Genomic DNA, 26,918 nt, shown 5'->3' on the forward strand with positions numbered 1-26,918 from the left:
TTAATCACATATATCATTGAAATGCAGGTCAAACTTGACAGATTGATCCTAAAGCGTAGCCTACTTATTCTAAGATCTGCTGCCTGTTTTCATGACTCATATCACAGGTGGCTGCCAGCAATGGAACATGGTTTTTATCTTCTCTTTTGTTTGGTGGAGGCACTCTGGCAAAGTCTCTCACCTGCCCCTCCACTGTATGCACAGCCCTGTTTTAACTGCTTTCAGTCAACATTGCATTTATCATGTACTGTACATGAACTTGATTGGCCCTTTCTTTAAGTGTCATAGCTGTAGGGGAAACAGACAGCAGGTGCTGGCAAGAGTACAAACACACATCACCTGGAAAAACGGTGGCGGGGAGGAGGAGGGTTCGAGCCTGGTTGTTTTTATGGGCAGGGATTTAATCATGTGCGTTTGCCTTTGTTGTCTTTAATTAGAATGAGAAGTACCATAATGCAACAGTGTTGTGTATAGTACGTGCGTGTGCTTGCCGATACCCGTCATGGCCTGCGGGTAACAAGTCACTCACACTTAGCCTTCACAGATGATGACTAACCTTTGCTCTTCATATCAGAGAAACTAGGATTGCCCCCCAGCCTGTAGTTACTCATGTGTTTCATACTTAACATAATTCCTTCAAAAGCAAAGGCTCTTGTTCCTATTGTGCCCTAACAAGATTCATTGAAAAAATTCCAAGATTTTTTTGGGGGTGGACTGTGTTGTCTTACTTAGTTAAGTTGTATTTTCTTCAGAAAGGATATGTACATAAATAATGGTCTTATTCTTTGGATATTCTTTCCGACCTAACCTGGACACAAGGCCGCTTACAAATCCTCAACTCAATGTTTGGCTTGGCAGTCAAAACTGAAGCTTCACACAAGCTTTACACAAGATTTATGGGGCAGATTATCCCTTGGGAGAGTTACCAGGTTCTGATCATGCACCATAGCCAATCATTCTTTGCATTAGAAATATAACTTGAATGGTAAAACCATGATGCTATAAAGTTATCATAATTATAGCATCTGTTTCCATCAGCAGGCAGCCATTATTTTTGCTGGGCCACCTTTCTTATGCTGCTTATGAGGGAACCAGTGTGCCAGTTGCAACCATTATTCCACACCTACCTGTGTGTCTTAGGCTGGATTCACATTGCAAGGTTCAAGAGATGAAATTCACTCATTTGTCACTTGAAATGTGTATGTATCGGTAAATAGACAATCCAGAAACTCAGATATGGATATTAAATCAGAACTTGTCATTTAGATTGGCAGTGTAAATACGAAATACAGTCTTATGGTTGTTTTTATCACACTTCTAACTTTTATATTTCGTTTCATTTAAAATCTAGCTCTTTTACCCTCGTGTTGCGGTTCATTTGTCCACCATATTAAAAAACATTTATGGCGGCATAACTGCATGTGACATGTAAAGTGATTAGACCGTTGACTCAGTGTGCAGTTAGCACCTGCATTTGACAGCAGCACGTCTTTTCACCACACAGACAAGGATGCGCTCGAGTTGTGCCCTTAAAGGGCACTCAGCTGTTTGCTGTTGTATTCTAGCCTTCTTGATTGTCCAGATCATTTTAATGTTGGCAGCAGGTTGACTTGTTGCGTGCGTTGTGACCGCTGTCACTTTAACCTGGATGAAGTGCCGCCAGACCATAGACGTATATACCGGTTCCTGGACTGCTAATGCTGCCTACTTGCCGTAGCAAGAAGTGAAGCCACGAACAGCCATCTTGCATTGCCACGCGCTCAGTGCACCTAACTTGAAAGCATTGAATGCTTGAATGTAAACCTTCTGTAAATCACGATTCACCATACTGAGATTATATACTCTGAATAGTCGATGCAGTCAATGAAATTCATTTTTTGCGAGACTCTCATAACTCTTTTCAGTGATCCTAGTGTAAAACAAACACTGAAAGCAGTGTTTTCAGTGGAAAAATAACAAATTGTCAGTAACAATGGCAACATAAGATGGCTACCCTCTGGTTTCATCGTGAAGAGATAACTGGCAGTCGAGGATATTATATTTATATTCTGTATGTCTGTGTCCGTGTGACAGATGTCCGACGCGGCATCAATCCCCGATCTATAAAGTCGACACATCAATCTGATTAAAAAAAAAAAAAAAAAAAAAATCATCAACATCCACCTTCAAATTTTGCTCCTTTCTTGTATATTGGAAAATCTTGATTGTTTTAACTGCACATGAAGCAGTTCTCTCAAATCAAAATGAAAAGCCTTTTAGTCATCATCACACAGCATAAAAAGACCGTAGCTGACTTTTACAGACTTCTGCGGACGGAGATGATTCTGTGGACAGGATCAGTACCATTTAAAGGGGTCGGCCGATCACCGATGCCTCAAAATTAGGGAAATCGGGTCTGATACTGATCCCCTGCTTTAAACTGTTTTGCAACCGTATTTAGATCACTATCTTCAGATATCAGTCACCACCACTGACCTGACCACAACAAAAATAACAACTGTATCGAAAATGCAACGCATTTTATGAAAATGTCTCCTAATAAAAACAAATTGGTGTGTCTGAATGACACATCGCCAAATTGAATGCAATATTATTCACTTGAAAATCTATGTTAAGGCTTTTCTGTTCTTTAAATAGGAGGAGCAGCTATGGATTAACTGAGCACAATCGCCCTTGTTGAGACTTTAACTCTGGCAAGCCTGTGAACTTTAACCTGCTTGTCCCATCAGTCATCATCCATCATGTTAGACACTTGCACCAGCTGTTTTTTTTCACTTGGGAAAGCCACTCTGGATACGTCACCATCGATACGTAGCTGTTTTATTTTCACTCTGGGACATGATGTGAAACATTCCTGGTTGGCAGAGAATAGAAACCACGATAAGACTGAAAATTAATCAGTCACTGAACTCAAGGAAATGTTGAGAAGTTCCAGTATCTTGAAGCATGTCCCCAAAACGATTTTAATCATTAAAACATACTGTCAAATTGTTACACAGTTGTTTGTATAGCAAGCACACAGCAAAAGACACAACATGCCGAGATGTCGAGCCCCATTGTACGACTCGTATCCCCAGTTCCCATTGGAAGTACCAGCCCTGTGTCTATACAGGCTTTGTTGTTCTGTTAAGTCATGCATTAGAAGATAGCTTTGCAGTTGCAGAGACAAGCTTTTTCTTTCTAATTGCAGCACAGCCTGGTCCAGCCAGAGTCTATTGTGCCCCAGTGCTGTGAACTCCCACAATGGTGCTGCTTCAGTGGGGAACAATGAGTCAAATTCCTGACCATTCCCTGCAGGTTCAGAGAGCTGCCTGACAAATAAAAACAGAAGAGTTACACTGGCTTTGCCATTGTACACCCAGTCATGTTCCCACTGGCCACCTCGGAGGGGATATTGGTGCATGTTTGTTTGTGTGCGTTAGAGTGGCTACCGCTCCCAGAGGGAGCAAAGGGAGTGGTTGAAAGATGGGAGAGATCTGGTGGACGGAGCTTACCCAGTTTTTCTGTAGGAAGTGAAAGGCTGTTCACTCTTTTGTGTGCATTGTGCGTTTCACCAAGGCCTGTATTCGACATTCGAAAAATCTCGTGCCACATTACCAAATATAAAATGTTAAAAGTATTTATACTGAAATAATGATGATATCTTGATTAACTCACAAATTTACTTGGATTGAAATCTCGGTGTGTTTAATTAAACACAAAGCTGATATACTCAGAGGAAGCCATCACTTATTGTGTTGTATGGATGGCAACCGGTGGATACACAGGTATGTCGTACCTTCTTCCATCTAGTGGAGGAACATTTAATTGTTCTGCCTGTCGCTGTATGTCACTGGCATAGATAAACAAAGATACATTATTTGTAGTTTAAAAGGTGAGGGTTCCACACAAGCTGTTCTCCCATGTGTTTGAGAATGCTTCCATGCACCCTCTCTGAATCGAGGTTTCTCACTCAAGGATTCTCCATCAAGTGTTTTCTTTGAAGCCATCTGAATTCTGAACCCAGCCCTGCTCTCTGTTGTTACTTTGTATTTTTTTGGATTCTAATTCCACACCTCACATGATAGAAACTGGGCAATTCAGATCTCATGGCACCCTAATGTGTTGTGCCAAAAGTTTGGTTCTCATTATTTTTTCCCAACAGTTTGATCTTCTTGATTATTGCTCAAACTATTGACCTATTTGCTACTAAACGTCTTAACTACTTATTCAAACTTGATCAGTACTTTCTTGAAGACAAATCTTTCCGTACTCAGGTGTGCAAACTTGCTTGGTAATGGGGTAATATCATTAATGATTGGTTAGCCTCATGACAAAAAGGTTCTAGGTTTGAATCTTGGTCATGGGTACGCATGTCAATGTAAAGGCTCTTTTTTCCCCCCTGTGTATGACCTGTGATTGACTGATAATTAGTCTCGTGTGTACCTCGTTTTCACTCAAACTCAGCTGATATAGACTGATAGAAGCTGTGATCATGCATAGCACAAGGAGGATAGAAAGTCGATGTGTTTCTTTGTCTCTCACTTCAGTGCGAAAAAACACTTATCACAGATGAAACCATTCAGACCCCAATCTGCAGTTTAAGTGTCCCTATGCTGATGGGAAATATTGAGAGCGTGACAAGAATAGCACAGACACTGGCAAGAAGAATGGTTCTGCTGTTTATCTTGTCAGAAATGTGTGCTTACACAACCATTAAGTTTGCTGTGGGTCTTGATGGCCTCCCTTAGGATATACTGCAGGTTCACTTGCACGGCCCAGTGCTTTCTAAGCTACCCACAATCATTGGTCAGTGAATTGAATAGACGCTGCTTACTCAGACCTCCACAGCGAACTTAAGGTTGTCACACACTCAATGATAACACCAGCAAATCCTTAGAGAAAATACTTTTTAAATTAAACTTATTAAGCTCAACACATTTAATGAGTTACTGCATTTGGCCTTCAATCGAACCCAACATTGGGGAGCTGTAAATATGGGCCCAGCTGTATATCAACATGATTGTATTTGACATTAGTGGTGTGTGTTTATGTCTCTGCTGTAGAGTTACACCCTCTTGCTTTGGACCGAGGACGTTTGCCAAGTGGTTCACAGAGGCCATAAAACTCTGTCAAAGCTCTTTCATCATGCATGGCTTTTAAAAAGCTTTCACACGGGCACTGCATTCCCTTCCGTTCGGTTCACATTATGACACCATTTTCTTCGCTAGTATCTCTAGTTGAATCAATGCTCTCCCCAGCTTTTGGCTGACAAATGTACAGGTACCGATCCTGTCATTTGGTTTTCTCTTGCAGACTCCCTTTGTGTGATGTTGGTGAGGTTATTTGGCCTGAAGACTAAAAAAAAAAGCAGCACAATCTGACCCATAACAAGTCTTATTGTTAGACTTTCCTTGTGGCATTTCTTCTGATAGTAGACGGAAATGTGACATAATTCCCTTTGACCTTGCTCACCCGAGATTTGTTTTCATTTACTCCCTAGTAGCTGGGTCAGCATTTACATTTAGCTTGACTTTGTCTTTTTGTTCCTGGGTTGCTCAGTTTTTCTTGTTGGTCTTGCTTGCAACTGACAGAGTTTTTCTCTGCTGCTGGCCATTCAGAGGTTAAGCCCAAACTTCCTTAATGTGGTGTTCAGGAATTTGCATGCCAAGGAATGAGAAACATTTCATGAGCCTGACTGGATTTGGCCTGTGTGCAGACTAGTTAACAAGCTATGATTGGTTCCCCTTTGATTCAGCTGAGATGACTTGAGCTCAGGCTCAGACCATAACACACCAATTTATTAGACCACCTGTCATAATGCATCATGAATTGCTTGAACGCAGACTTTCAAGTTCTGTGAGCTTTCAGAGTTTCACCATTTTCATTAGTCATGAGTATTTCAAATTGAATTCACCTTTTATAAGGCTCACTTCTGAGAAGTCAGAAATTAATCAAGCATAACATTCAGCCGGTGAAACTTTTTACTTATGGTACATTTTATAAGGCCTCACTGATTTGCTGCTACATTTTATGTTCTTAGGGGGGGCGAAGTCAAGGTCCTTGTGACTTGAATTTCAAGCTGATTTTGGACTACCAAATCCTGCCTTGCACTGAGGAATATGTGTGTGTGATGAGGTTGAGGTTGTGACTGAGGGTTCCTCACAGCTGACGGGTCTTTTTGAGAAGCAGGGCACAGGGCCATGCATCTGCAGCTGCCCACTCTCTGAATGCTCTTTCATTGGAAGAAAGATGGCTTTCTACAAACATGCACACACACATGCACTAAAAATCAGCGAGTGAAAAGTTGCACGTGTGGTGTCTGTGTGTGTTCATTTCTTGTCATATTGTATAAGCTCATTTTAGGCTACCGGATGCAAACATTTTGTTTAAATGATGTTTGACTTTCAAATACCAGGGTTGTCAGCATGGCTTTCTATTGTCCAGTCAATGCATTATTCAAACTCGGCAACAGGCGGTTGGCACTCACACACGCACGCACGCACGCACGCACGCACGCACACACACTTGTACAAATATAACCATCCATTGTTTAACCAGCCTAACAGACTTAGAGGTTTCAACTGTTGCTCTGTTTGTAGTGTGTGTTATCTTGCAGAGTTATCTGTCCCACCTGTTACTCCTCTGCATTGTTTTTACATTCGCACTCGCTCACAACCAAGCACATGTGCGCAGAAATAATATTTCACATGAAAATGAAAGTGGCAAATGTTTCTGTTAATATTTTCTGCCATGTGAGCAAATTAAACATACTGTATGCGGCTCTCTTTTTCATGTCCGTCCAGGTTTGGATGAAAGCTTACAGCAGTACGTGGGCAACTTTGAGCGGGAGAAAATCAGCGGAGAACAGTTACTGAAGATCACGCATCAAGACTTGGAAGAGCTTGGTGTAGCAAGAATTGGACACCAGGAGCTGGTGCTGGAGGCTGTTGATCTGCTATGTGCTCTGGTGAGTAGAAGACATCAGTAAGTGTATTATAAAAAAAGTAAAAATAGAGTTTCAACCTGCAATGGATAATTTTAGGAAGAAGTCAAAGGTGAGCCTCTTGGTCATCTTGGTTGCATGCTTCTCTTATCTTGTTGTGACTACAAACTCGGGCTGTCGTTTGCAGTCTGGCAACGGAAGGAGGCAATGATGCAGCAAGGCATCATTATCCAGCTCAGCAGGTTATGGAAGTTTAAAACACAGGAAGTTGTTTGTGTGGACTGGGGAACAGTGTTTATTAGGGATTTTGAAATTGCATGGTTATAAAGAGCCACTAATGATGAACACGATTGATTTTCATGTTATAATCTACAATTTCTTTCAATAATGTTAATGTAATGCCTCATTTGATAACAACATTCTTGATTTCGGAGGGTAGGATTAAACGATTATGGAAAATAATCAAATTGCATTCGTATCACGATTCATAGGTCATGATTCGATTCGATACCGATTAATCCCGATACGAATCTATAAATTGACTATTGCGCAATTTTTTTTTTTAACTCAAATTTAGAAAATACTAATTAGTAAACATCTATATGTGCACTGTTAGATTTGTATGAAAATGTATTTATTTATCTGAAAATTCAGGCTTATAACTGAGCCACTGCATTTAACAAACAGGTTGCAGTCTGTTTCATGTTTGAACAGCACTGAAATAAAATATTAAGGCTTAATGTTCCATTAATATAACATTCTTCCATGCTTAATGTGTGAATCCTAACCCTAAGTAAGACATTTTGTTGAATATTCCCATAAAAAAATGTATGTTTAAAAATCGATTCGGCCGCATATCGAATCGATTCGAGGATTGCACGCTGTAATATTGCCGAATTGATTTTTTCTAACACCCCTAGTTTGAAGGCATGAATAATGTATCCATCAATTGTAAAGTGTCTTTGACTGTCTAGAAAAACACTATATCAATCTGATTTATTATTATTATTATTGTTATTATTATTCTTATTACATACAAACAAGTGAAATGTATTTTTTTAATTTATTGATAAATGCAATATATATAGCCGCAGTGTATTAAAACCCCCCAAAAACTTAGCAATCTCTAGTCAGTAAAATCACACATACTAACGTGTAGTCAAAGTAAAATTATACCTGCTTATATGATGTAACATTGTCCAGTTTAATAAAAAAAAACAAAAAACACTAGCACAATTTAGCAACCCTTGTGGGTGGGTCGCTGGTTGAGTAGTTTCCCATGGTCTGGACGGGCTGTGAAGGCAACACAGATGTTGTTTTGGTAAGCTACATGCGTTAGGAGCTGTGTTCTGGTGTGAAGACGGCCGACAGTAACTTACACATTGTTATCAGAGTTGTTGTTTGTTCGCTGCTTGGCCTGATTAGTTCACCAATTCTGCAATACATTAAAAACATCAGTGAAGTCACTGCCACCTCATCGATTAAATGACGATGAGTAATGACGAGCAATAAGTCTATGATTTCTTTGAGTAAAACAAAAAAAGGGGCATACTATAGGTGAAATAAAATAATCCAAGACAAGAACAAAAAGTTTAAATGATAGTCGACTGCTCACTACAGTTTACCTGAGCACCAGTGGACCCGTTGTCCAACATACTTGTGTCTTGCAGCACATATTGTTTGCTTTCTCCTCATATACTGAATATACTGTATGTCTTCGTGCGCAAGCACTTGGAATTATGCTTGTTATCATCAAAGCAGCACTACAAACGATCCAGCTGAGAGGGAACTAACTTTTCCAGCATATGGAATTGATTTGGAATTTTATCACTTCCTGTCCTATAAAAGTCGTCCAGATTGTGCGCCACGTGTTTTGATCTGTGTCAGCATTTTCTCTCTTTACGCTCATTTAAAAAGGTCTTTACATTTTAATGTTAGGTTTGGTTATCTTAAACATTTTTTTCCCGGGAAAATAGCCTTAATGGCTTAACATTTCTTGAAGGGATCAGCTTGTTCTTGGGTTGATTGGAAATTCTAATCTGTTCTGGTGCCTCACACTATGGATCGACCTTTTTGGTCCTGTGGACAACAGGCCAGGCATGTTTCATTACATACTATACTGTACTGTATACTGTAACACCCGTGTTGTCTCATTAGCTTCCCCAAAGAGTGCCATCCCAAATAATACAGTTGTAAGAGTAGTTTCCAATTAAACATTTACATGTTTGATCCAACAAGTGTGTAAGGAGATGCCATTTTTATTATCTTTACCTTGTTTTCTAGTGGATAGTAACACATGGAAAGACTTTCTTTGAATGTTACAGTTGTTTTCTGTTAGATGTGCTGACACAGGTTCCCTTTCATGGAACAGTGTTGGTTTGCTATGCATGCTGTGGTCCAATACAGTAATCAGGCGGACAATTTTAGTAAGTACTGTACTGTAACTGGACTGTCTCATGATCACCTCAACATTGGGCAACTGGTGTACGTTTTCAGACCACAGCTGGGGCCCCCCAGTAGCACTCAAGTAAAATTGGGGCCCTCTCCATTATTCACGTTGCCCATTCCTGTTCTAGCATATTTCACTTATGTTCAATTTCACATTGCAAACTGCTCCACATTACCTATGGAGAGAAGAACATTGACTACGGGCCAACTTTAATCAGATTGACTGATGGGCCAACATTCTGCCCCACAGCTGTCCCAAAGCCCCACAGGAAACAGTGGTGCTCTTCGCCATCCTATCAGTCGGTCACTGCTGTCCAAGGACAAACAAAATAACATTTTGTTTAATTTTACTGGACTTCTGTGACCCATGATGCCTTTTGCAGTGTCTGTAAAAAGTTCCCTCATCCCAGTGATGCATAAAAGTGCCCCTTTAGACTTACCGGCACATTAGAACGTTAGTAGAAATAAAACCATGTGATGAGCCGCTGAAGCCCTGTTAATAATGTATTTTGCTATTACCAGTAGATGTGTTCCAATGTGGGATACGACTTATCTTTAAATGCCGTATTATAGCTTATTTATGCAAAACACAGTGTGTTTATAATGCTGTCTGGCTAAAGCTTGTGGAAGGGACAGGAAGTGCTGTGTTGTGATAGTTATCCTTCACTTAGGAGGAAACATTCATTTCGGTCCTTTTAGATACTCCCACATCATAATGTCAACAGCAATGTTCAGACTGCTACTTGCACACTCGCCACATACAGTGTATTTATGAATGGAATATCAACAATGATGTCAAGTGGGCCATGCGTAAGAAAACATTTGTATTCTAAAAGAATTCCTTGCTTGTAAATGACCCTGAAAGGATGTTTATTTGACTTCAACAGTTGCTGTTAATAAAATATTACATTTGAAATCACCGCAATCAAATGATTTTGATAATTTAAATTTTTTTTAGCTGTTGTTTTAGATTATTATCCTGTTGCAAGACCCCGTGTGTGACCTGCTACTGAGATCTAGCTTTCTGGCACTAGGCATTACATTTCCCTCTAGAATGCCTTGATAGTCTTGAGATTTCATTGTACCCAGCACAGATTCAAGACACCCTGCGCCGGATGTAGCAAAGTAGCCCCAGATCGTAACAGAACCTCCCCCACGTTTCACAGTAGGGATAGTGTTCTTTTCTTATTGCCGGAACATAAAGCTGATGTGTTTTTCCACAAAGTTCCAGTTTTGTCGTGTTTGTCCATACCACATTCTCCAGTAATCCCTGTGGATTTCTGAATATGCTCAACTATAATCACAGCAACATCAAGCTGCTTGGAGATGCTCTTAAAGCCTTAACCTTTAACATGCTTTTCTATCATTTTAAAAATCTCTAATTTTCTTCCTCTGGTCTATTTTTCGTGTGGTATACACCATGTGACTACTTGTCACGCTCTAAATAGGCTGACCGACTGATTTTTAAAGCTACTGAACGCAGGAAATGTAATTTCTGAAAAGTGGCCAAAAAATTAACAATTAAAATTAATTTCCTTTCTTCACGTACAAAACTCGCAGATGACGTAACATCCGCTGACAGAGGGTGGGATATTCAAACCCGAATCCGGTCTGAAAACTATTGGCCAGAGACTTGCAGGAGTTCCCATTATCAACAGCTAAGGTGTTCATCTACTAATTAAAAATGTTTCAGTCATAAATGGTCAAAGAAAAAGTCTGTTGTAAAGCTATTTCGGGGCAAATTGTTGCAAAGGGCAGCTTTGGGTTGAAAGCCCCTTGTGATGCTAATTCGGGGACACACCTTGGTAGAACATGTTCCTATGGTCAAATTATTTCTTCTATCTTTTATTATTATATCTTTTCTAGGGGTAGCATCATTTATGTCCAGGCTTGTTTCACAAGTTTGTTTCAAAAATAAATCTGCTGAACCACAATTCAAAAGCAATCTCTGATATTTATTTATTTATGAAGGGAAAAGCCGAAAGGAAAAGAAGATTTATTTCATTTTATTTATTTATTTTTATCATTACTTATTTCAGATTCAAGCCTTTTTTGTTATTAATAGAAGGGAACCAACAATTTTGCCCATGTCTGTATTTGTATTTATTCTATATATTTTTAAACATCTGACACTGTAGTAGTTAAATACCGAACATTTGCTAAATTATTTCATTGCTAATCCAGTCGGTGTCCCACACAGAGTCAGGTTCACTACAGTGACTGTATGTCAGACAAAACTATTCCAGTAATTCTTTGAACACTGACATTAGTGAAAAGATTTGTGTTTTTAGCAGGAGGGAGTGTAATAAAAGCAAACACTAACCACTCGCATATCTCCTTTATTGGCTCGACACGTGCCGCGTTTCTCATTGCAAGCATGTTTAGCTTCTGGCACATCAGTCTGAACAGCAGAATTGTTGGCAGAGTTGCAACACCCTGCAAGCTGATATTTACTAGGACATCAGAGACTATATTCCTGCTGTTCAGCTTTAACAAACTAGCTATATGTGTTACAAACGGTTTCTCTCAATACAAATACAGTAAAAATGAATTTGTGAATTTTCAAACTCAAGATATAAGTGTGTTTATTTCCAACCAGGCTACTGTTTAATGACCCGTGGAGACTGAGCGTGGCTATTTTGCACATGTCAAGCGGTGATAAATTACAGAATTCAATGACAGGAAACAACCCCAGCCCAGCACAAAAATGCAAACTTTACTTTCCATGATCGGAATCAGTTGATGACACGTGAACACCCTGGCCACACACAATCTCAAGCAAACGAGCACCAGCTAGTGCCTTAGCCCGTTTAACTTGATTAAACAAACAAGTAGCTTTCTATTACGGTAATTGCATTATCAATTTATTAATTTTTTTCCCTTCTTTAAAAAAAAAAAAAAATCATTGTGTATACATTCACTGTTTTAGAACTATGGTGTGGAGACGGACAACTTGAAGAATCTGGTGGTGAGGATGAGAGCAGCCACCAACAGTCTCCACATGGCCACATCCGATCGCAGGAAGAGCCCGGTGTATGATGGCAGTGCCTCACGCAAGCCACCTAATGACTTTCTCACATGTGTGGTAGAGCTTATTGGTGCTGCAAAGAGCCTCCTGGCTTGGCTTGACAGGTAAGCATTTTCACACCATGTCTCGGATCACACTGGTCAGCACAGTAAAAGTAGTAGTAACATAATATTAAAGGACACATGAGGTTTTTTTTTTTTCAAAATGTAAAATCATTCCTAGGTGTCCTCAAAATACCTCAAAGATCAAGAATTAACACCAACATTATTCAAGCCTTTAAAACTCAGACCGTTTTGAGCTAGAGAACATCTCATGAAAATGTACAAAGGCTCACCCGGTTCGTTCTACAGCAAAGACAAAGCAGAGTACGGCTTTCGTTACCAAGACAACAAGGGGCACAGCCAGGAGATTCAATGAGGCAAGCTGCTTTTACTTGCGGAAGTGAAGCCCAGAGTCTGTAAGAAAGCGAGTGCCTCCAAAGACATTAAAAGCGAGGAGGCAGCACTCTATGCACTACATTTGAGACACTTGTAAATTAGTGTGCAGATCCATGCATGTAGTGCACACATCGTCAACTTTAATACCCCCGGGCCGGCCGGGCCCAGCATGTCAACCGATCATTCAAGCATGTGACGCTTATCAGAAGCTAATGCTAATACTAATCTCTTCATCCCACAAATCTCAATGCAGCTCTGTTTACCTTTTAGCCTTGTGATGTCACAGTAACAAGGTAGATAACAAGATTTACTTTGTTGTTTAATTTCACACTTAATGGCAGACAATCTTGCCAGAGGTCCAACTTTTTGAATACAATCAATCAAAACATCAAAATCCGTAATATACCATTAAACCTAAAATGGGGGTATTGATTCGTTTGGTGACCTGCACAGACTTGTTTGCCTTGTGTGTGTTGAGTAGATAATGCATTAGCAAGTGGAGCATTACATTTTTTTTTGTATGGGATAGATTCAGTGCATCTCTGAATACATTTTAATACAATACACATAAAAACAGTCAGATTCTGAAATAATAATAATGCACAGCCACAGCTGCCCTGGGGGAGGCTGACGGAAGCGAGGCTGCCAGTGTGCACCTACGGCCCCTCCGACCACCACCAAACATTCGCACCTTCCATACACCAGTGTGAGTAGCACTGGAAATATGTTTCATAGAATGATGACTGCCCCCCATCAACATCATCCAACAATGGTGACCTCTGACTTTACAAAAAGTCCCACAGACTCCCAAATGTAACAGACTATTTTCCCAGAACAGTGGGGGGTGGGGGCAATTCCCCATAGTATTTTTTCCATTTTCCTTTCCCGTGGGTGTAATTGTGTCCCAGCACTTGTGTCCATATGTTGTAAGGAAAGAACAAAAACATAGTAGAATTTTATATGTTTGTTTGTGGCCACTCACCCAAATATTGTGCAACTTATTTTTCATGTTTTATTAACTAAAACTATAATTATAACTAAAACTTCCATCCATCCATTTTCTTAATCGCTTGTCCTCACAAGGGTCGCGGGGGCGCTGGAGCCTTTATCATTATAATTTTTAACAGATACAGGCTTAAGTTTGTTTACCAAATTGCAGTTGAAATGCAGTAGTATTAGTAGTAGTAGTCCATGGCCACTTTTTAAAATGTTTTTTTCCCCTTTCTTATTTGTCTGTGGACAGGACGCCTCTCACAGGGATCAGTGACTTCACAGCCACCAAGAACAAGATCATTCAGCTTTGCCTCGAGCTCACCACCACAGTTCAACAGGTTTGCACACTAGTTAGCACAACACCACATATATAGCCAGCCACTGAGAAACCAACATATGCACAATAGTGAAAAACACTGAGCACATACCAGCCCAGGGGCACAGACATGCAGGATCAAGCGAAGGAGAGGAGCGTTATGGCAAATGTGGTCTGGCAGGCATGACAAAAGCCCACAGCCCTGAGTCTGAACAGATAATTGCAGACATGGATGTTTTCTTTTTAGGGAGCTTTCCACCTGCTAGCTAAAAGGAAGTCCCCCCTATGTGTCGTTTGAGAGTTGCTTAGATTTTTCAACATTTTCACAACAGGAGCCCAGGCTGTCTTTCTAGCCTAGCTGTGTATAGGTAAGGGATCTGTCTGTATGAAAGTCTGAAAGCAGTGTTTTGTATTCAGTTATCTGTAACAGTTGGCCATATTTAGTTTTCAAGGACTAAATTGTTTTTTTATCATACAAATACAATATTTTGTCTTCATTAGCTGACTTCAAGGTGCAGTTTAAAGTAGCCAATGTCCTTTTTAGAAGCTTATTGCATGAAAATGAATTCCTTTCCCAGGGTGCACATTTCCTCGCTAGTGTTGGGGATTTCAGCACTTCTCCTGATTTACTGTGGCTGCTTCGTCATGGTACTGCACGTGGGGGTGTAAAATTCCCACACTGCCCTGGGAATCAGAGAGATTATGGTGCAGACAGGGATACTCAAAAACAAATCTTAAGGGGCCACACATTTTTTTTAAGTGTGTCAGGTCAGGTCCTGACTTGACTTGACTTTTTATTGAGGTTGTTCAGGCCACATCAAATAGTACTGTAATGTTCAAATAAGACAACAAAAATGTACATAATAATAAAATATCTTCATTTGGACATAATTTATGATAAATAGTTGGATTAAATTAAAGGGTGATATGCTTTATTTGGGCTGTCATTTCTGCCTTTTGTCTCCCCAAAAATTTCTTGACAAAATGTTCTATGCAGCCCTACTAGTCTAAATATGTTATTTTGGTTAATATTGCGTTAGAGGAATATGAGTTAAGCAGCAAAATCCAGCAGTATTTATCAATATCAGAAGCCGGCCATTTTGCCACTTGCTGTCGAATGAAAATGACATCACAGTTGCTCAGGTATCAGGTAACAACCAATCACAGCTCAGCTTCAGAAAACAGGTGAGCTGTGATTGGTCGTTGCCTGAGCACTAAGCAACTGTGATGTCATCTTCAATCGACATCAAGTGGCAAAATGGCCGCCCCCTGAGATGGATGAAAGCAGCTGGATTTTGCCGCATAACTCATATTCCACAAATGTAATATTAATCAGAATGTCATGTTTAGACTAGTGAGGTCACATATAACATATTATTGTCAAGAAATGTTTAACGTTGACTTCCCCTTTAATCCTTTTGACCAAGGGTGCTCAAATTCGGTCCTCGAGAGCCCCTATCCAGCCTGTTTTCAATGTTTTCCTCCTGCAGCACAGCTGAATCTAATGATCAGCTAATCAGCAAGCTTTGCAGAAGCCTGTTAACGATCCTGATCATGAATCAGGTGTGTTAGTGGAGAGAAACATGGAAAACAGGCTGGATAGGGTCTCTCGAGGACCAAACTTGAGCACCCCTGCTTTTGACCATCACTGCAGCCAGGCATCCTTTTATTTCTGAGAATAGCTTCTTGAGCGCCCGGAATACTCAATTTCTGTAGAATATGACTCCTGCAGCTCTCCTCCAAATGTCAACACAAAAAGGAAACTAAAAGTGTGAACTCTGAGTTAACCAGTAGCGGACGGTCTGAGAGTGGAGACAAGTACGGGGAAATGCTTGCTGACCCAACCCAAACACACACAATTCTTTGTGCGCCTCCAGCCCCCACGGCACAATGAATGGGTTTGTTGATGGTGCACTGCGTTGCACTAAGTGCAGTGTGAAAAGGCCGTAACAGTTTAGGGGGCACACATTGGCGGGCACTGGGTCTTATGAGTCCCTGGTGGCCAGCTAGTGAGGGCCACTGTTTCAGAATAAGCTCTTCATAGGTGCTGAAAGCGTGGAGCAGTTTAATTTTAATGCCACATGTTCCGAGGCTGTTTGTCTGGATGTTAACTGCAGAAAGTCTGAATCCAAAACTTCTTTACTCCTGTTTTGACATTTTATGAGAAATTTATTGTAGTAAGAGTTTATATGTGGAGAGCATGAGTGATTCACATTTCCTGATGAAGAAGAAGGGTGGTGTTAGGTTTGTAGAAGCTTGTTGATGAACTTTATCCAAGAATTAAGTAATTTCAGATGCTGCAATTTACATCTTCTGCCTGAATGAACCCTGTGTTTACACGCACAATAGACTCATAAAACCGTGAAAGTGTCGCCTCTTGGCTGTGCCGTTTTAATTTAGGTCATACCTTTTCCAATACTATATATTAAAATCTTATTTATTGTTATTCTTATTTATCGAGCTTTTGACTAAGCTTCCATCGTATGAAGCGATTAATTTTCTTTGGAAAATCAAATTCACATAATATGACTTTAGTGTTACAGTCATGGCTTTTATTTTGATGTGGTGTTAAGTCCCTACATGTTCCCACACCGTCCCACCACTCCGTATCACATTGTTCCTCAACCATACAAATCTGCTCTGGTGGCAGATCAAAGGCCTAAAAGCCTGTAGAGACAGTCATCTGATCCGCTCTGACTGTGGGGGTCGAGTGCAGAACCGCAAGGGATCACTACACTCATGGAATTGTCATTTTGCATTTATTGGCTATTAGTTATGATCCAGCTTGTCTACAGGGGAGATTTGAGTAGAGGCACACAGGACAAATCTGGGGTGCATGAAGTAATTTTTGAAGAATTTTGCTCTATCATTTTCATATTATTTGATGGAGTTCTAAAATTTTAAAGTGACAACTTAATAGAAGTTGTGCCAAGCAGTGCTTGTAGAACATGACAATACGGTTTTGTTTCATGACCTTTAAACACAACAACTTCTCTTTTGGATTGAGCTCTTTCTGAAACCCTATTAGATTTTTAGTACCGATACATTAAAAATAATAATAATAATAATTTTTTAACCAATGTACTGTATATCAGATGCAACCTCATCAATGTTTTTATTCGTTTTGTGTTCACACTAGCTTTTCATCTAGTGATGGAAAATGTGGCAAAGTCATATGCACTGTGGAACTAAATAATTTCAACATGCATCAAAACATGGATTTTCCACACTACATTTTGTCATATAGAAAAACCATGAAATGTATTCTTGGAGTACCTGTAGTAGAAGCAGTCCACCAAACCAAACACAATAGAGTGTGCAAAGTAAGACAAACTCATTCAGTCTTCAAACGTTTTCTACATTTGATTTTGCATAGATTCAGGCTTGATAACATGGATGCTTTTGTTGTCAAGCTTTGACTGAAGCATTTCACCTGCGTTTTGATGGATGGCCTCCTTTGCGGTAGCACTTTCCTGCGAGAGGCAGTTTTGAAAACAAGCATACCTCCCCCCACAGGCACGGTGAACCCCTATCCTTAACACAGTCCCTTTTCACCACCATTGACTGACACAGTTGTCAGGGGAGGCTGTTGCCTCAGCTGTGTGCACTCCAGCTGCAGTCAAAGCACTCTCTTGGACTACCGTTAACTCCAAGCTGACTTAGCAGAACTGACCAGTGGGTCATCGTTCACAGTTGTGAAGTTTTTCTTGACATTATTCAATACGCCACATTATTCCCACATGCGTCAGAGTGGCCTTTAGGATCCTGTAATTGCGAACTGAACCACTCATGGACTTGTGTAATTACAGCTCCCGTCAATTTAGGCAGGGGTGTAATTTTGATGTACAGGCTGTTTATTTTTTTGGGCAGTTCTCAATTTCTCTCCATTTTATACTTGGAAAGCTGATTGTTTTTCACCAACTCCGGTTATGACTGCATCTTCTGCTAGCTTGTTGATTACTGCTCAGGATCCTAATCTGTTGCTGCATTGCTTTTCGTATGTCTAACAGGACTGCTGTGTGTATGAGATGGAGGAAAAAATCCTTGAAGTTGTAAGTATCCTGGATGTATCTTGTTTTTTTTTCCCGATTTAATTTCTAATTATAATTGTAGAAGAGACAACGCTTTCTTTAAAGGGTCTGTTTGAATACACACTGTCGTTGCATGGCGTCTCAGCAGCCGGTTCATTGTTCTTCATGGATAGTGACGGGTCTAATGCATTGCCAGTGCTGCGGGCGCCTCTTGCAACCAGGCCATCAATCAATCAATGCTTCCTTTTGCAGACACTCTACGGGCTCTTGGGGTTTTCTATAGCTCACTTTCACCATTTCAAGCAGAGTGTCCAAAATACAGCCGAGTTGTACACATTGTTTAATAGGACAAAATGAAGACACTAAAAATTGATCATTGAATACGATGACAACTTTCTACAATTGTACAATTTGACAATTCATACAATTGATACTTCATTCAGTCCTTCATACTTGGCTATAGCAATGCAGTCCCTCAAGAAGCAGGAAAAACTCAACAACGATACACCGATACATTGAAATGATCTATTTAGTCCTCAGATGAAACATGGATTTAACGTTGAGTCAAAAGCCGCTTTCATGGTGGCTTGCTGGTAAATCAGCGCATTAGAGGCATGACAGCAGAGCGGGGATTTATTCACCTGTCCCAATAAGACAGAACTGACTGAATGTGTCCGACTCCGAAGTACAGCTCTGCGCACTGAGATAATTATATATTTGATCTTTTGAATTATTTAATGTTTTTTTGTGTGTTTGTTCCTTTTACCAGTCTAAGATTTTGAACAACATCTGTGATCAGACTGTGAGAACCACCTCTGATCCCCTGTTGAGCCAGTCTGCCTGTTTGGAGGAAGTCCAGCTGACCAATATCAAACCGGGTGAAGGACTGGTGAGGAAGGTTTCATCTGACCCTCGTATATGCCCCCCTTTTAAAAGTGGTCATCACATTACAATTACAAAAAAAAATGTTGTGTGCGTGTGTTTCCTTCTAGGGAATGTATATTAAGTCGACATATGATGGCTTACATGTGATTACTGGAACCACAGAACATGTAGGTATTAACACAACAACCCATGCATCCCTCTCACCCTTCTCCTCATTTCATTTCACATCTCCTCCTCCAGTAGAAAAAGTACACAATTTGCAAACTCTTATGTTTTGCACGTCCACAAACAGCCTCTGCAAAAGTTCCACCTTTGCCGACTGACTCATTCAGGCAGTGACTCATCATGCACCAGTATCACTGCTATGTATGGATCAGTTTGCCTCCAGTCCTAATTGTGACTCACTATCTGAATCATCAACAGTCTTGTTTATTGTGTGTTTTCACATGATTTGTTTGTTTGAATTGAATTTGATTGTTTAAAGGTACAAATAACATTATATGGTCTGAACTAACGTAATGGACGAGCCGTCTGAGCAGCAAGCGAACAAATGAGACACAAATTAACCAGTTGTGTTTGTTCCTCAGTCCCCTGCCGACCTAACCAGGAAGATCCATGCTGGTGATGAAGTGATTCAGGTCAATCAACAGACAGTGGTGAGAATATTACTTGGTGTAGTTTTATGTATTCGTATTACAGTAGTTGGTATAGAGCAGGGGTCAAGCAGGCTTAGCTGTCAAAAGAGCCATTTTAGGCCAAATTGACAACAAAAAATCTGTCTGGAGCCTCAAAACCTTTGAACATTATATGGACAAACAATATGGACTTATTATGGTATTTTCTGCCTCTATTCTTCCTTTTTTGGACATTTTTATGGATGTTTTTTTCTGCGTTTCTCACTATCAATTTTCTGACATTTTTGACAATTTTGCGGACCTTTTATGGTATTTTTGGGGTGTTTTCTTCTTTTGTTTATGGACATTTAATAGTTACATTTTAAATGGGTTGTTTTCTGATTTAAAAAAAAAGAAGTTTTTTTTTACTTTTTTTATTTAATTAATTTTTTTTACAATTTTGTTTACATGATATGATTATCAGCGGCACGGTGGCTGACTGGTTAGCACGTCCGCCTCCCAGTGCAGAGGATGTGAGATCGAGTCCGGGCTTCGACCTTCCTGGGTGTAGTTTGCATGTTCTCCCCGTGCTTGCGTGGGTTTTCTCCGGGTACTCCGGTTTCCTCTCACATTCCAAAGACATGCATTGCAGGTTAATTGAACACTCCAAATTGTCCATATGTGTGTTATTTGAGTGTGGATGGTTGTTCTTCTCTTTGTGCCCTGCGATTGGCTGGAAACCAGTTCAGGGTGTGCCCCGCCTACTACCCGAAGCCAGCTGGGATAGTCTCCAGCGCCCTTCGTGACCCTTGTGAGGACAAGCGGTTAAGAAAATGGATGGATGATATAATTATTTAAAATCTTTTTTTAATTTATTCTTTTATTGTAAGTATATGTAATTTTCTGACTTCCTTTTGCAATTCCAAAGACAATTTGTTGTAATTTTCTGCTTTTTCCCCTTTGTTTTTGGACATTTTATGGCTTTTTGAACCATTTCTTTTCTGCCTTTTTTTTTTTTTTAAATACATTTTCTAAAAAAAATTGGGCAATTTTCTCTCACTGGGCGCTGAAATTTTTTAAATATTTAATTATTTTTTTTAATCAATACCATTATTTCATTAAAAATGAAAGTAAATATGTTAAAGAATATAATAATTTCTACTACAGGGTGCCACATGTGGCTCCAGAGCCGCCGGTATGGATTTATTAATGATGTTAATGAGACCATGTGTGTTCTATTCCTGTAATCCAGGTGGGTTGGCAGCTGAAAAACCTGGTAATCAAATTGAGGGAGGATCCCAAAGGTGTGTTCCTCCTTTTAAAGAAGCGACCCACAGGAACAACAGGTTTTACCCCCGCCCCGCTCAAGAACATGCGCTGGAAGCCTCCTGTACCTCAGGTACATAAGCACTTCCTCCTACGCATGTCTAGTCATTATCTTTCAATTATCAGCTTTTTACAGCCAGAAGTCCAAAGCAACAAGCCCAGACAAGTCTCAGTGAGGCTTTCTAAAGAGTTCAATGCTCTAGTTTTCCATCATAAATGGCACAGTCATGTAATTCAGTGTGGGAGATAAAGCAGCCATGCTGTCGTGTAGGAGTCTGCTCAGATTTTATCTGGTTAATTGGAAACAAATGTCCGGGATGTTGCCATCAAAATAAAACACAACAAGCAATGATCCCTGGCAATCATACGCTCACAAATGTTAAGTGACAAGTGTATTTGTTTTTTGTTTTTTTTTACGAATAGATGCATTACAGGCATTTCTGCTCTTGACTCTCCTTATGCAGATAACAAGACAACAAAGCTGCTGTGAAAGTGGGCGACCGAAACTCGAGCTGCGGCTTTGTCAGATTGCACAGCCTCAGTTTTAGTCAGACAATGAGATAAGCGTGTTTTGCAAAAAGGCTTTCATCACAAAGGTGACCACTGTCAACATGCCCACAGCATCTTGTTTTAGGGATATCGGTGTTGACAATCTCAGTTTATCTTTGACTCCGATGAGAAAAACAGAGACTTGCGTCCTGTGTTGGACTTGAATGAATGCTTTGTAGAGTTGGATGGATATACGCACTGTATAACTTGGGTTCAGTTTCGCTTGAAAGAGCAAAAGTAAAAACTCTTTTATTAATCAAAACATGGTCTTTGTTCTATTTAGAATTTATAAGCTTTTGTTTATTGAATGGCTTATCAACATAATGTTAAAACAACAATTGATCATTTGTAAGTGTAAAATGTGCATGGTGTGTATCGTTTAACTCATTTTGCTTTCTTTTTCTCCAGAACAATTCCTGTTTGATCCGAACCCAGTCCCCCTGCAACACTGCCAATGGATCAACCAAAAAGGAGAAACCAGCAGCCCTCGATTTTTACATCCCGCCTCCCCCTCAAATGCCGTACACGCCAAGGTGAAACTTCTCATTTGCGCATTAGAGTAGTTTGACGCAGTGCATAACAGTAGCTCACTGCTGCCTCACACCAAGAAGGTGGAAGCTACTTCGAATCTCGGTTAAGGGCTTTTTTATTACTAGCCTCCTTGCTGCGGCCTGACATTCACCTCCTACAGATTACTCGGTTCTGCTTTTTCCCAACCCACTCTGCGCCCACAAATCCTACCACCATCCTGATGCAATGACTCTTATCTTCCTCCTCCAGGGAGATGACAACATGTTCCACATTCATTTAAATGATAGAGAGACCGATATTTTGCATCACGTCTTTTCCATATACTTTGTTTTGTGCTGTTAAAAATAGTTCTGCACTGTTTGTACTTGTGTTTGTAGAGAGGGAAGAACAGACGCTTTCTCGAGCTTTAGTAAAAGGCCAAAAGGCTCCGAGTCGCCCAACTCCTTCCTGGACCAGCAGAGTAGGAAACGTAGCACCATCGCAGATTATGACAAACTAAGTGTGGGCTGTCCAATCGACGCCAATGTGATACTGCCCAGAATGAGGGAGCACAAGTCTTCTCGGGGTTTGTACATTTTCATCTTACTGTATATGCATTTCCTATACATCCCATTAATAAAGTGATTCCCAGCCAGGACGCCGGAAATTAGACAATTCCACAAAGTTGGTCTGCAAACCATTATTTATTGATTACAAATTAATGTTAAGCAATCTATACCGGTAACATGGCAAGCCAATTACATTAGATGGCAGAAGGTACAATAAACCTGTAGCCATTTATACAACAGAAAATGTCGTAGTTTTCTACAAGTGTACAGTATATACTTTATACTTTGTGTTCAATTAAACATGCCCAGATTTCACACTAAGTAAATTTTTCAGTGAAGTGATCATTATTATTAACTCATTCACTCCCAGCCATTTCCACTGAAGCAACCCCCTCCGCTCTTGTCTGTTTTACTGGATTTTGATAGATTCGGCAAGGCCCACAGAATATTGTGTTCTATTTCTATAAAAACATGGAACCTACCAAAAGAAAGGTTAGAGTTTCGTCTTTCATCAGGAATATATATATATATATATATATATATATATATATATATATATATATATATATATATATATATATATATATATGTATATATATATATATATAATGAATCATTATTCAAAAATCAGTTTTGAACTGTGGGTAAATGAGTTTGTTTGTAACATGGCCCTGGTTGATCTCTTATACTCTGCTGGACGTGTTTGTAGTTACTTCCAGTGCTTCACCCGTTCTCTGCAGTTCAGAGGCTGTATCAAAGCCTTCTGTATACTCTAGCATAAAAACAAACAAACATTAAAAACATATAAATATATCTTTGGGACACTTAAAACATTTAAAATAGAACATATTTATACGTTTTTGGGAGCAAATGAGTTAAGCATCATTATTTCAGTATTCTCACTTTTTCTGACATTTTTGTTTGGTGGTGTGCCATGATTTCTAATGTAAAATATGTGTCTTGTCTTAAGAAAGGTTAGAACACACTGCAAATTAACAGATAATACAGTAGTGCTAATTTCGTCAACAAAAAATATTTTTTTAGACGAAAATGAAACGGAAACTAAAATAGAAGCCATTCATTGAGACTATGACGGTAACTAAACTGACTGACAATTTCATCAATGACTAAAACAAAAACACAATGACGAAAATTCACAAAATCCAATCAAAATCACTGCACTTTATTTAATGTTCAAACATGTTTCCATTCATTGTGCAGCTGTAAAAATTATTTCAGGCAATTATGCGCTTTTATGTAGGTGAAAACTAAGTTTTAAGACGGCATATTATTGTCAGTTTAACATGTTTCATTGAAACAAAAAGTTTAATAAAGACACAGTTGTGTTAAACTACAGCTACAAAATCTTTATAAAATTGACTAAAATTGTATTAAAACAAAAATACAATCAGAAGCCTAAATTATGACTAAAACAATAAATTTTAGCCAAAAGACTATAACTAAAACTAAATAAAAAATTCTTGTCAAAATGAACAGTGGTTGATAAACATGTTCTCACTTTTTTTTCTAGGTAAGCCCCGGCCACTCTCCATGCCTGTGGATACCTGTGTTGCAATCGTCGATCCCTTTGCTAAGCCATGGACACAGAACAGGAAAGGTATTAACAACATTCTTATTTCATCATTCTAACTTATTATGAAGGTTTTACTCTGACGGGCTCACAGCTGCTTTGTTCTGCTCGTGTATTAAGATGTCAGTTCATTTTAGTTTGATGCAATGAACTGTACCACTAAATGGAAACATAGCTTTTATATATGCTCTAGATATTTAGCAGAAATGCACAACACATGTTAAGTGCCGTGTCATTCTGTGAAGGTGAGGATCTGCTGTACCGATACCTGAGCAACGAGAGGATCCCCACCATAGCCGAGGAAGTGGCGTCAGCGTCTCAGCCCACGTACTTATCTAGCGGGGAGCGTCGACTTGTCAGAGTGGACCACATCCGAGGCAGCCGCTACTACTCGAACTCCGACTTGCACAACAGCGCCACCATCCCCTACCAGGAGGATGTCAAGAAAGCTCCCGCGGCTGCCGTCTCCAAGCGCGCACCGGCCGAACGTTCGCTACTGGTCAGTTGGATCACCAGACTTAAACTGTTGACTCATTGATGATCCGCTTCCTGTTTGGGGCTTCCTGTTCCTGTTTCCTTACTTGGTGCCTTAGATTTTTAAAGTCCGGCTGTTTTTTGGCGACAGCTTGTGGCTCTCTTGCACTCTCTTGCCAACTGTTTCCCTGGTGTTGCCTACTACTACCAACTACTACTCATCCACCAACCCTGCTTTTGTAGTACCGGGATCCGTCATTAAGCCTTTTTGAATGGTGGCCTGATGAGTCCATTTGTGGTGGTCTTGTATCTTCCCCCGCTGAATTTAATCATGCTTTACCGTCGATACAATATTATATACACCGTATATTGTCTTTTAGAACTTCAACTAACTAAATCTGTTTTCAATCGCTACTGCCACCTGTGGTCGAAAAATGAAACTGCACACGCCCTTCTTCACGTACACAATGCGCACATGCCGTCACATCCGCAGACAGAGGGCGGGAAATTCGAACCCGAATCCAGTCTGAAAACTATTGGCCGGAAACTTGCAGGACTTCCCATTATGAACACTTAAGGTGTTAATCTACTAATTAGAAGATGTTTCAGTCATAAATAGTCATATCTTGTAAGAGCTATCAGTGTTTCCCACACCCTGTTAATACTTGGGCGGTCCTCCCAAGTAAATTGGCCACCACCCTAAGTAGATTTCAAGAAAATGTAATTAAAAAAAATATATAAAAAAGTGTCGCTAGCAGATATACCGCATATAACATTAGTTTGCCGTCACTCACTTGTGGATCATGAGGTTAGAGGAGACGCAAGTAGCAGGACTGAGATGGGTTTGAACTCATAATTTGGCATAATTAAATTATTATAATAATTATTTATTACCATAAACGCACACATAAAAGTACCGAAGATTGGTACCGTTGTGTAAAAGTATCATTCCCAATCAAAACCAAACCAGTTCAAATGTGAACAGACCCAATCCATAACCAGCATAGAAATAAATGAAAAAAATTGATGAAAGTGTCAGTAATCATTACCTACGATTCAACGAGCCCAGTTGTATGCCGTGTTCCGACAAGTATTAACGTAATAATGACACAGTATCATAAAGTGTCTTGTTGTTGTTGCACTTTGTACTACAACTCTATGATGAATAAAACTCATGTTGGCACAAAGTTTTTGTCCACACATTGTTGGACATAGACTTCTTCGCCGCTATTTTGTGGGCCTGCTGCCACTGGAATAAATCTATTAGCAACAAGTGGACTAAACGATGTTATCAACATGAGGCTAACCTCAATTCAAGCCCCTTGCCTCAGTCTGTGATAAGTCTGTCGGACAGAAACCAACAATGCACTTCTGGGCTCAAATTTCACTTGGAAATTAGCACTGAAGGTAGGCAGTGTCCCCGGGCCATTGGGCCACCATTAATGACGAACCCTGAGTACTGTACTTACTACATTACATCCTCACCACTTTAACCCTGACTACAACTACGTCTCATCTTGGCCTCAAGAGCATCAAGTTAGGATACTTTGCTGTCTGTGAACCACAATGTACATATTAAGTTATGTTTCTGCTTGGTATTACTTTGGTCATGTTCTCATTTTTGTTCTATTTACGTCCAGTAAATAAGTTATAAAATAAAGTAAGGAACTCAAACATCCATTTTTGTTAATGCATCAGTGCATGTATGTTTGTTTTTTGATTGCTTTTGTGATAGATTAGCTACTGTCTATTATTTCTCTGCCGATGGTTGCCTCTTGTAAGCTATGCATAATTGCATATCCTTCAAATAATCGTTTTGATTGTCACTTAAATCGACATCGCTGCATCGGTTGGTGAAAGGATATTTTCACCGCTGTCACTAACAAATATTTGTGTTGGGTTTGAAAGCTACGTACGCACACTACTGAGTGCAGTCTTTTCTATCCTGTTTAAGTTTACTCTGCAATTACGCAACTCATACTCGCAGCTGGATAACCGTAATAACCGGCCTTCTTAAACCAGGGTGATGGTGTTGAACCAATCTTTTTGTCTACGCACGTCAAATGACCTTGTGCTAGCTCATGCTATGGAAAGACTACAGATCACATCAGACAGTATTGTTTCAAAGTAATGTACTGACAGGGAGGTTCCGTTATTGCTTGATATGCCTTTTTGTACGTTTTGCATAGCATTTTATTAAAAAGTGCCGTTTGTTTCAGTCA

The 26,918-nt window shown here is 39.8% G+C and overlaps 1 protein-coding gene across 1 annotated transcript in view; it reads left to right on the plus strand.

Moving 5' to 3' along the window:
- cnksr3 (cnksr family member 3) overlaps positions 1-26,918 on the plus strand; it is a 34,353-nt gene extending 7,435 nt beyond the window's left edge. Inside the window, exons 2-13 of the mRNA XM_077549947.1 lie at positions 6,786-6,949; positions 12,303-12,505; positions 14,082-14,169; positions 18,158-18,199; positions 18,948-19,067; positions 19,171-19,230; positions 19,651-19,719; positions 20,930-21,076; positions 21,961-22,085; positions 22,461-22,648; positions 24,163-24,249; positions 24,468-26,918. Of these exons, the coding sequence (XP_077406073.1) occupies positions 6,786-6,949; positions 12,303-12,505; positions 14,082-14,169; positions 18,158-18,199; positions 18,948-19,067; positions 19,171-19,230; positions 19,651-19,719; positions 20,930-21,076; positions 21,961-22,085; positions 22,461-22,648; positions 24,163-24,249; positions 24,468-24,760 (1,586 nt within the window). The 3' untranslated portion in view covers positions 24,761-26,918. The remainder of the gene's footprint in view (positions 1-6,785; positions 6,950-12,302; positions 12,506-14,081; positions 14,170-18,157; positions 18,200-18,947; positions 19,068-19,170; positions 19,231-19,650; positions 19,720-20,929; positions 21,077-21,960; positions 22,086-22,460; positions 22,649-24,162; positions 24,250-24,467) is intronic.

Source organism: Vanacampus margaritifer, chromosome 1 (genome assembly GCF_051991255.1).
Source record: "Vanacampus margaritifer isolate UIUO_Vmar chromosome 1, RoL_Vmar_1.0, whole genome shotgun sequence".
NCBI classification, from domain to species: domain Eukaryota; kingdom Metazoa; phylum Chordata; class Actinopteri; order Syngnathiformes; family Syngnathidae; genus Vanacampus; species Vanacampus margaritifer.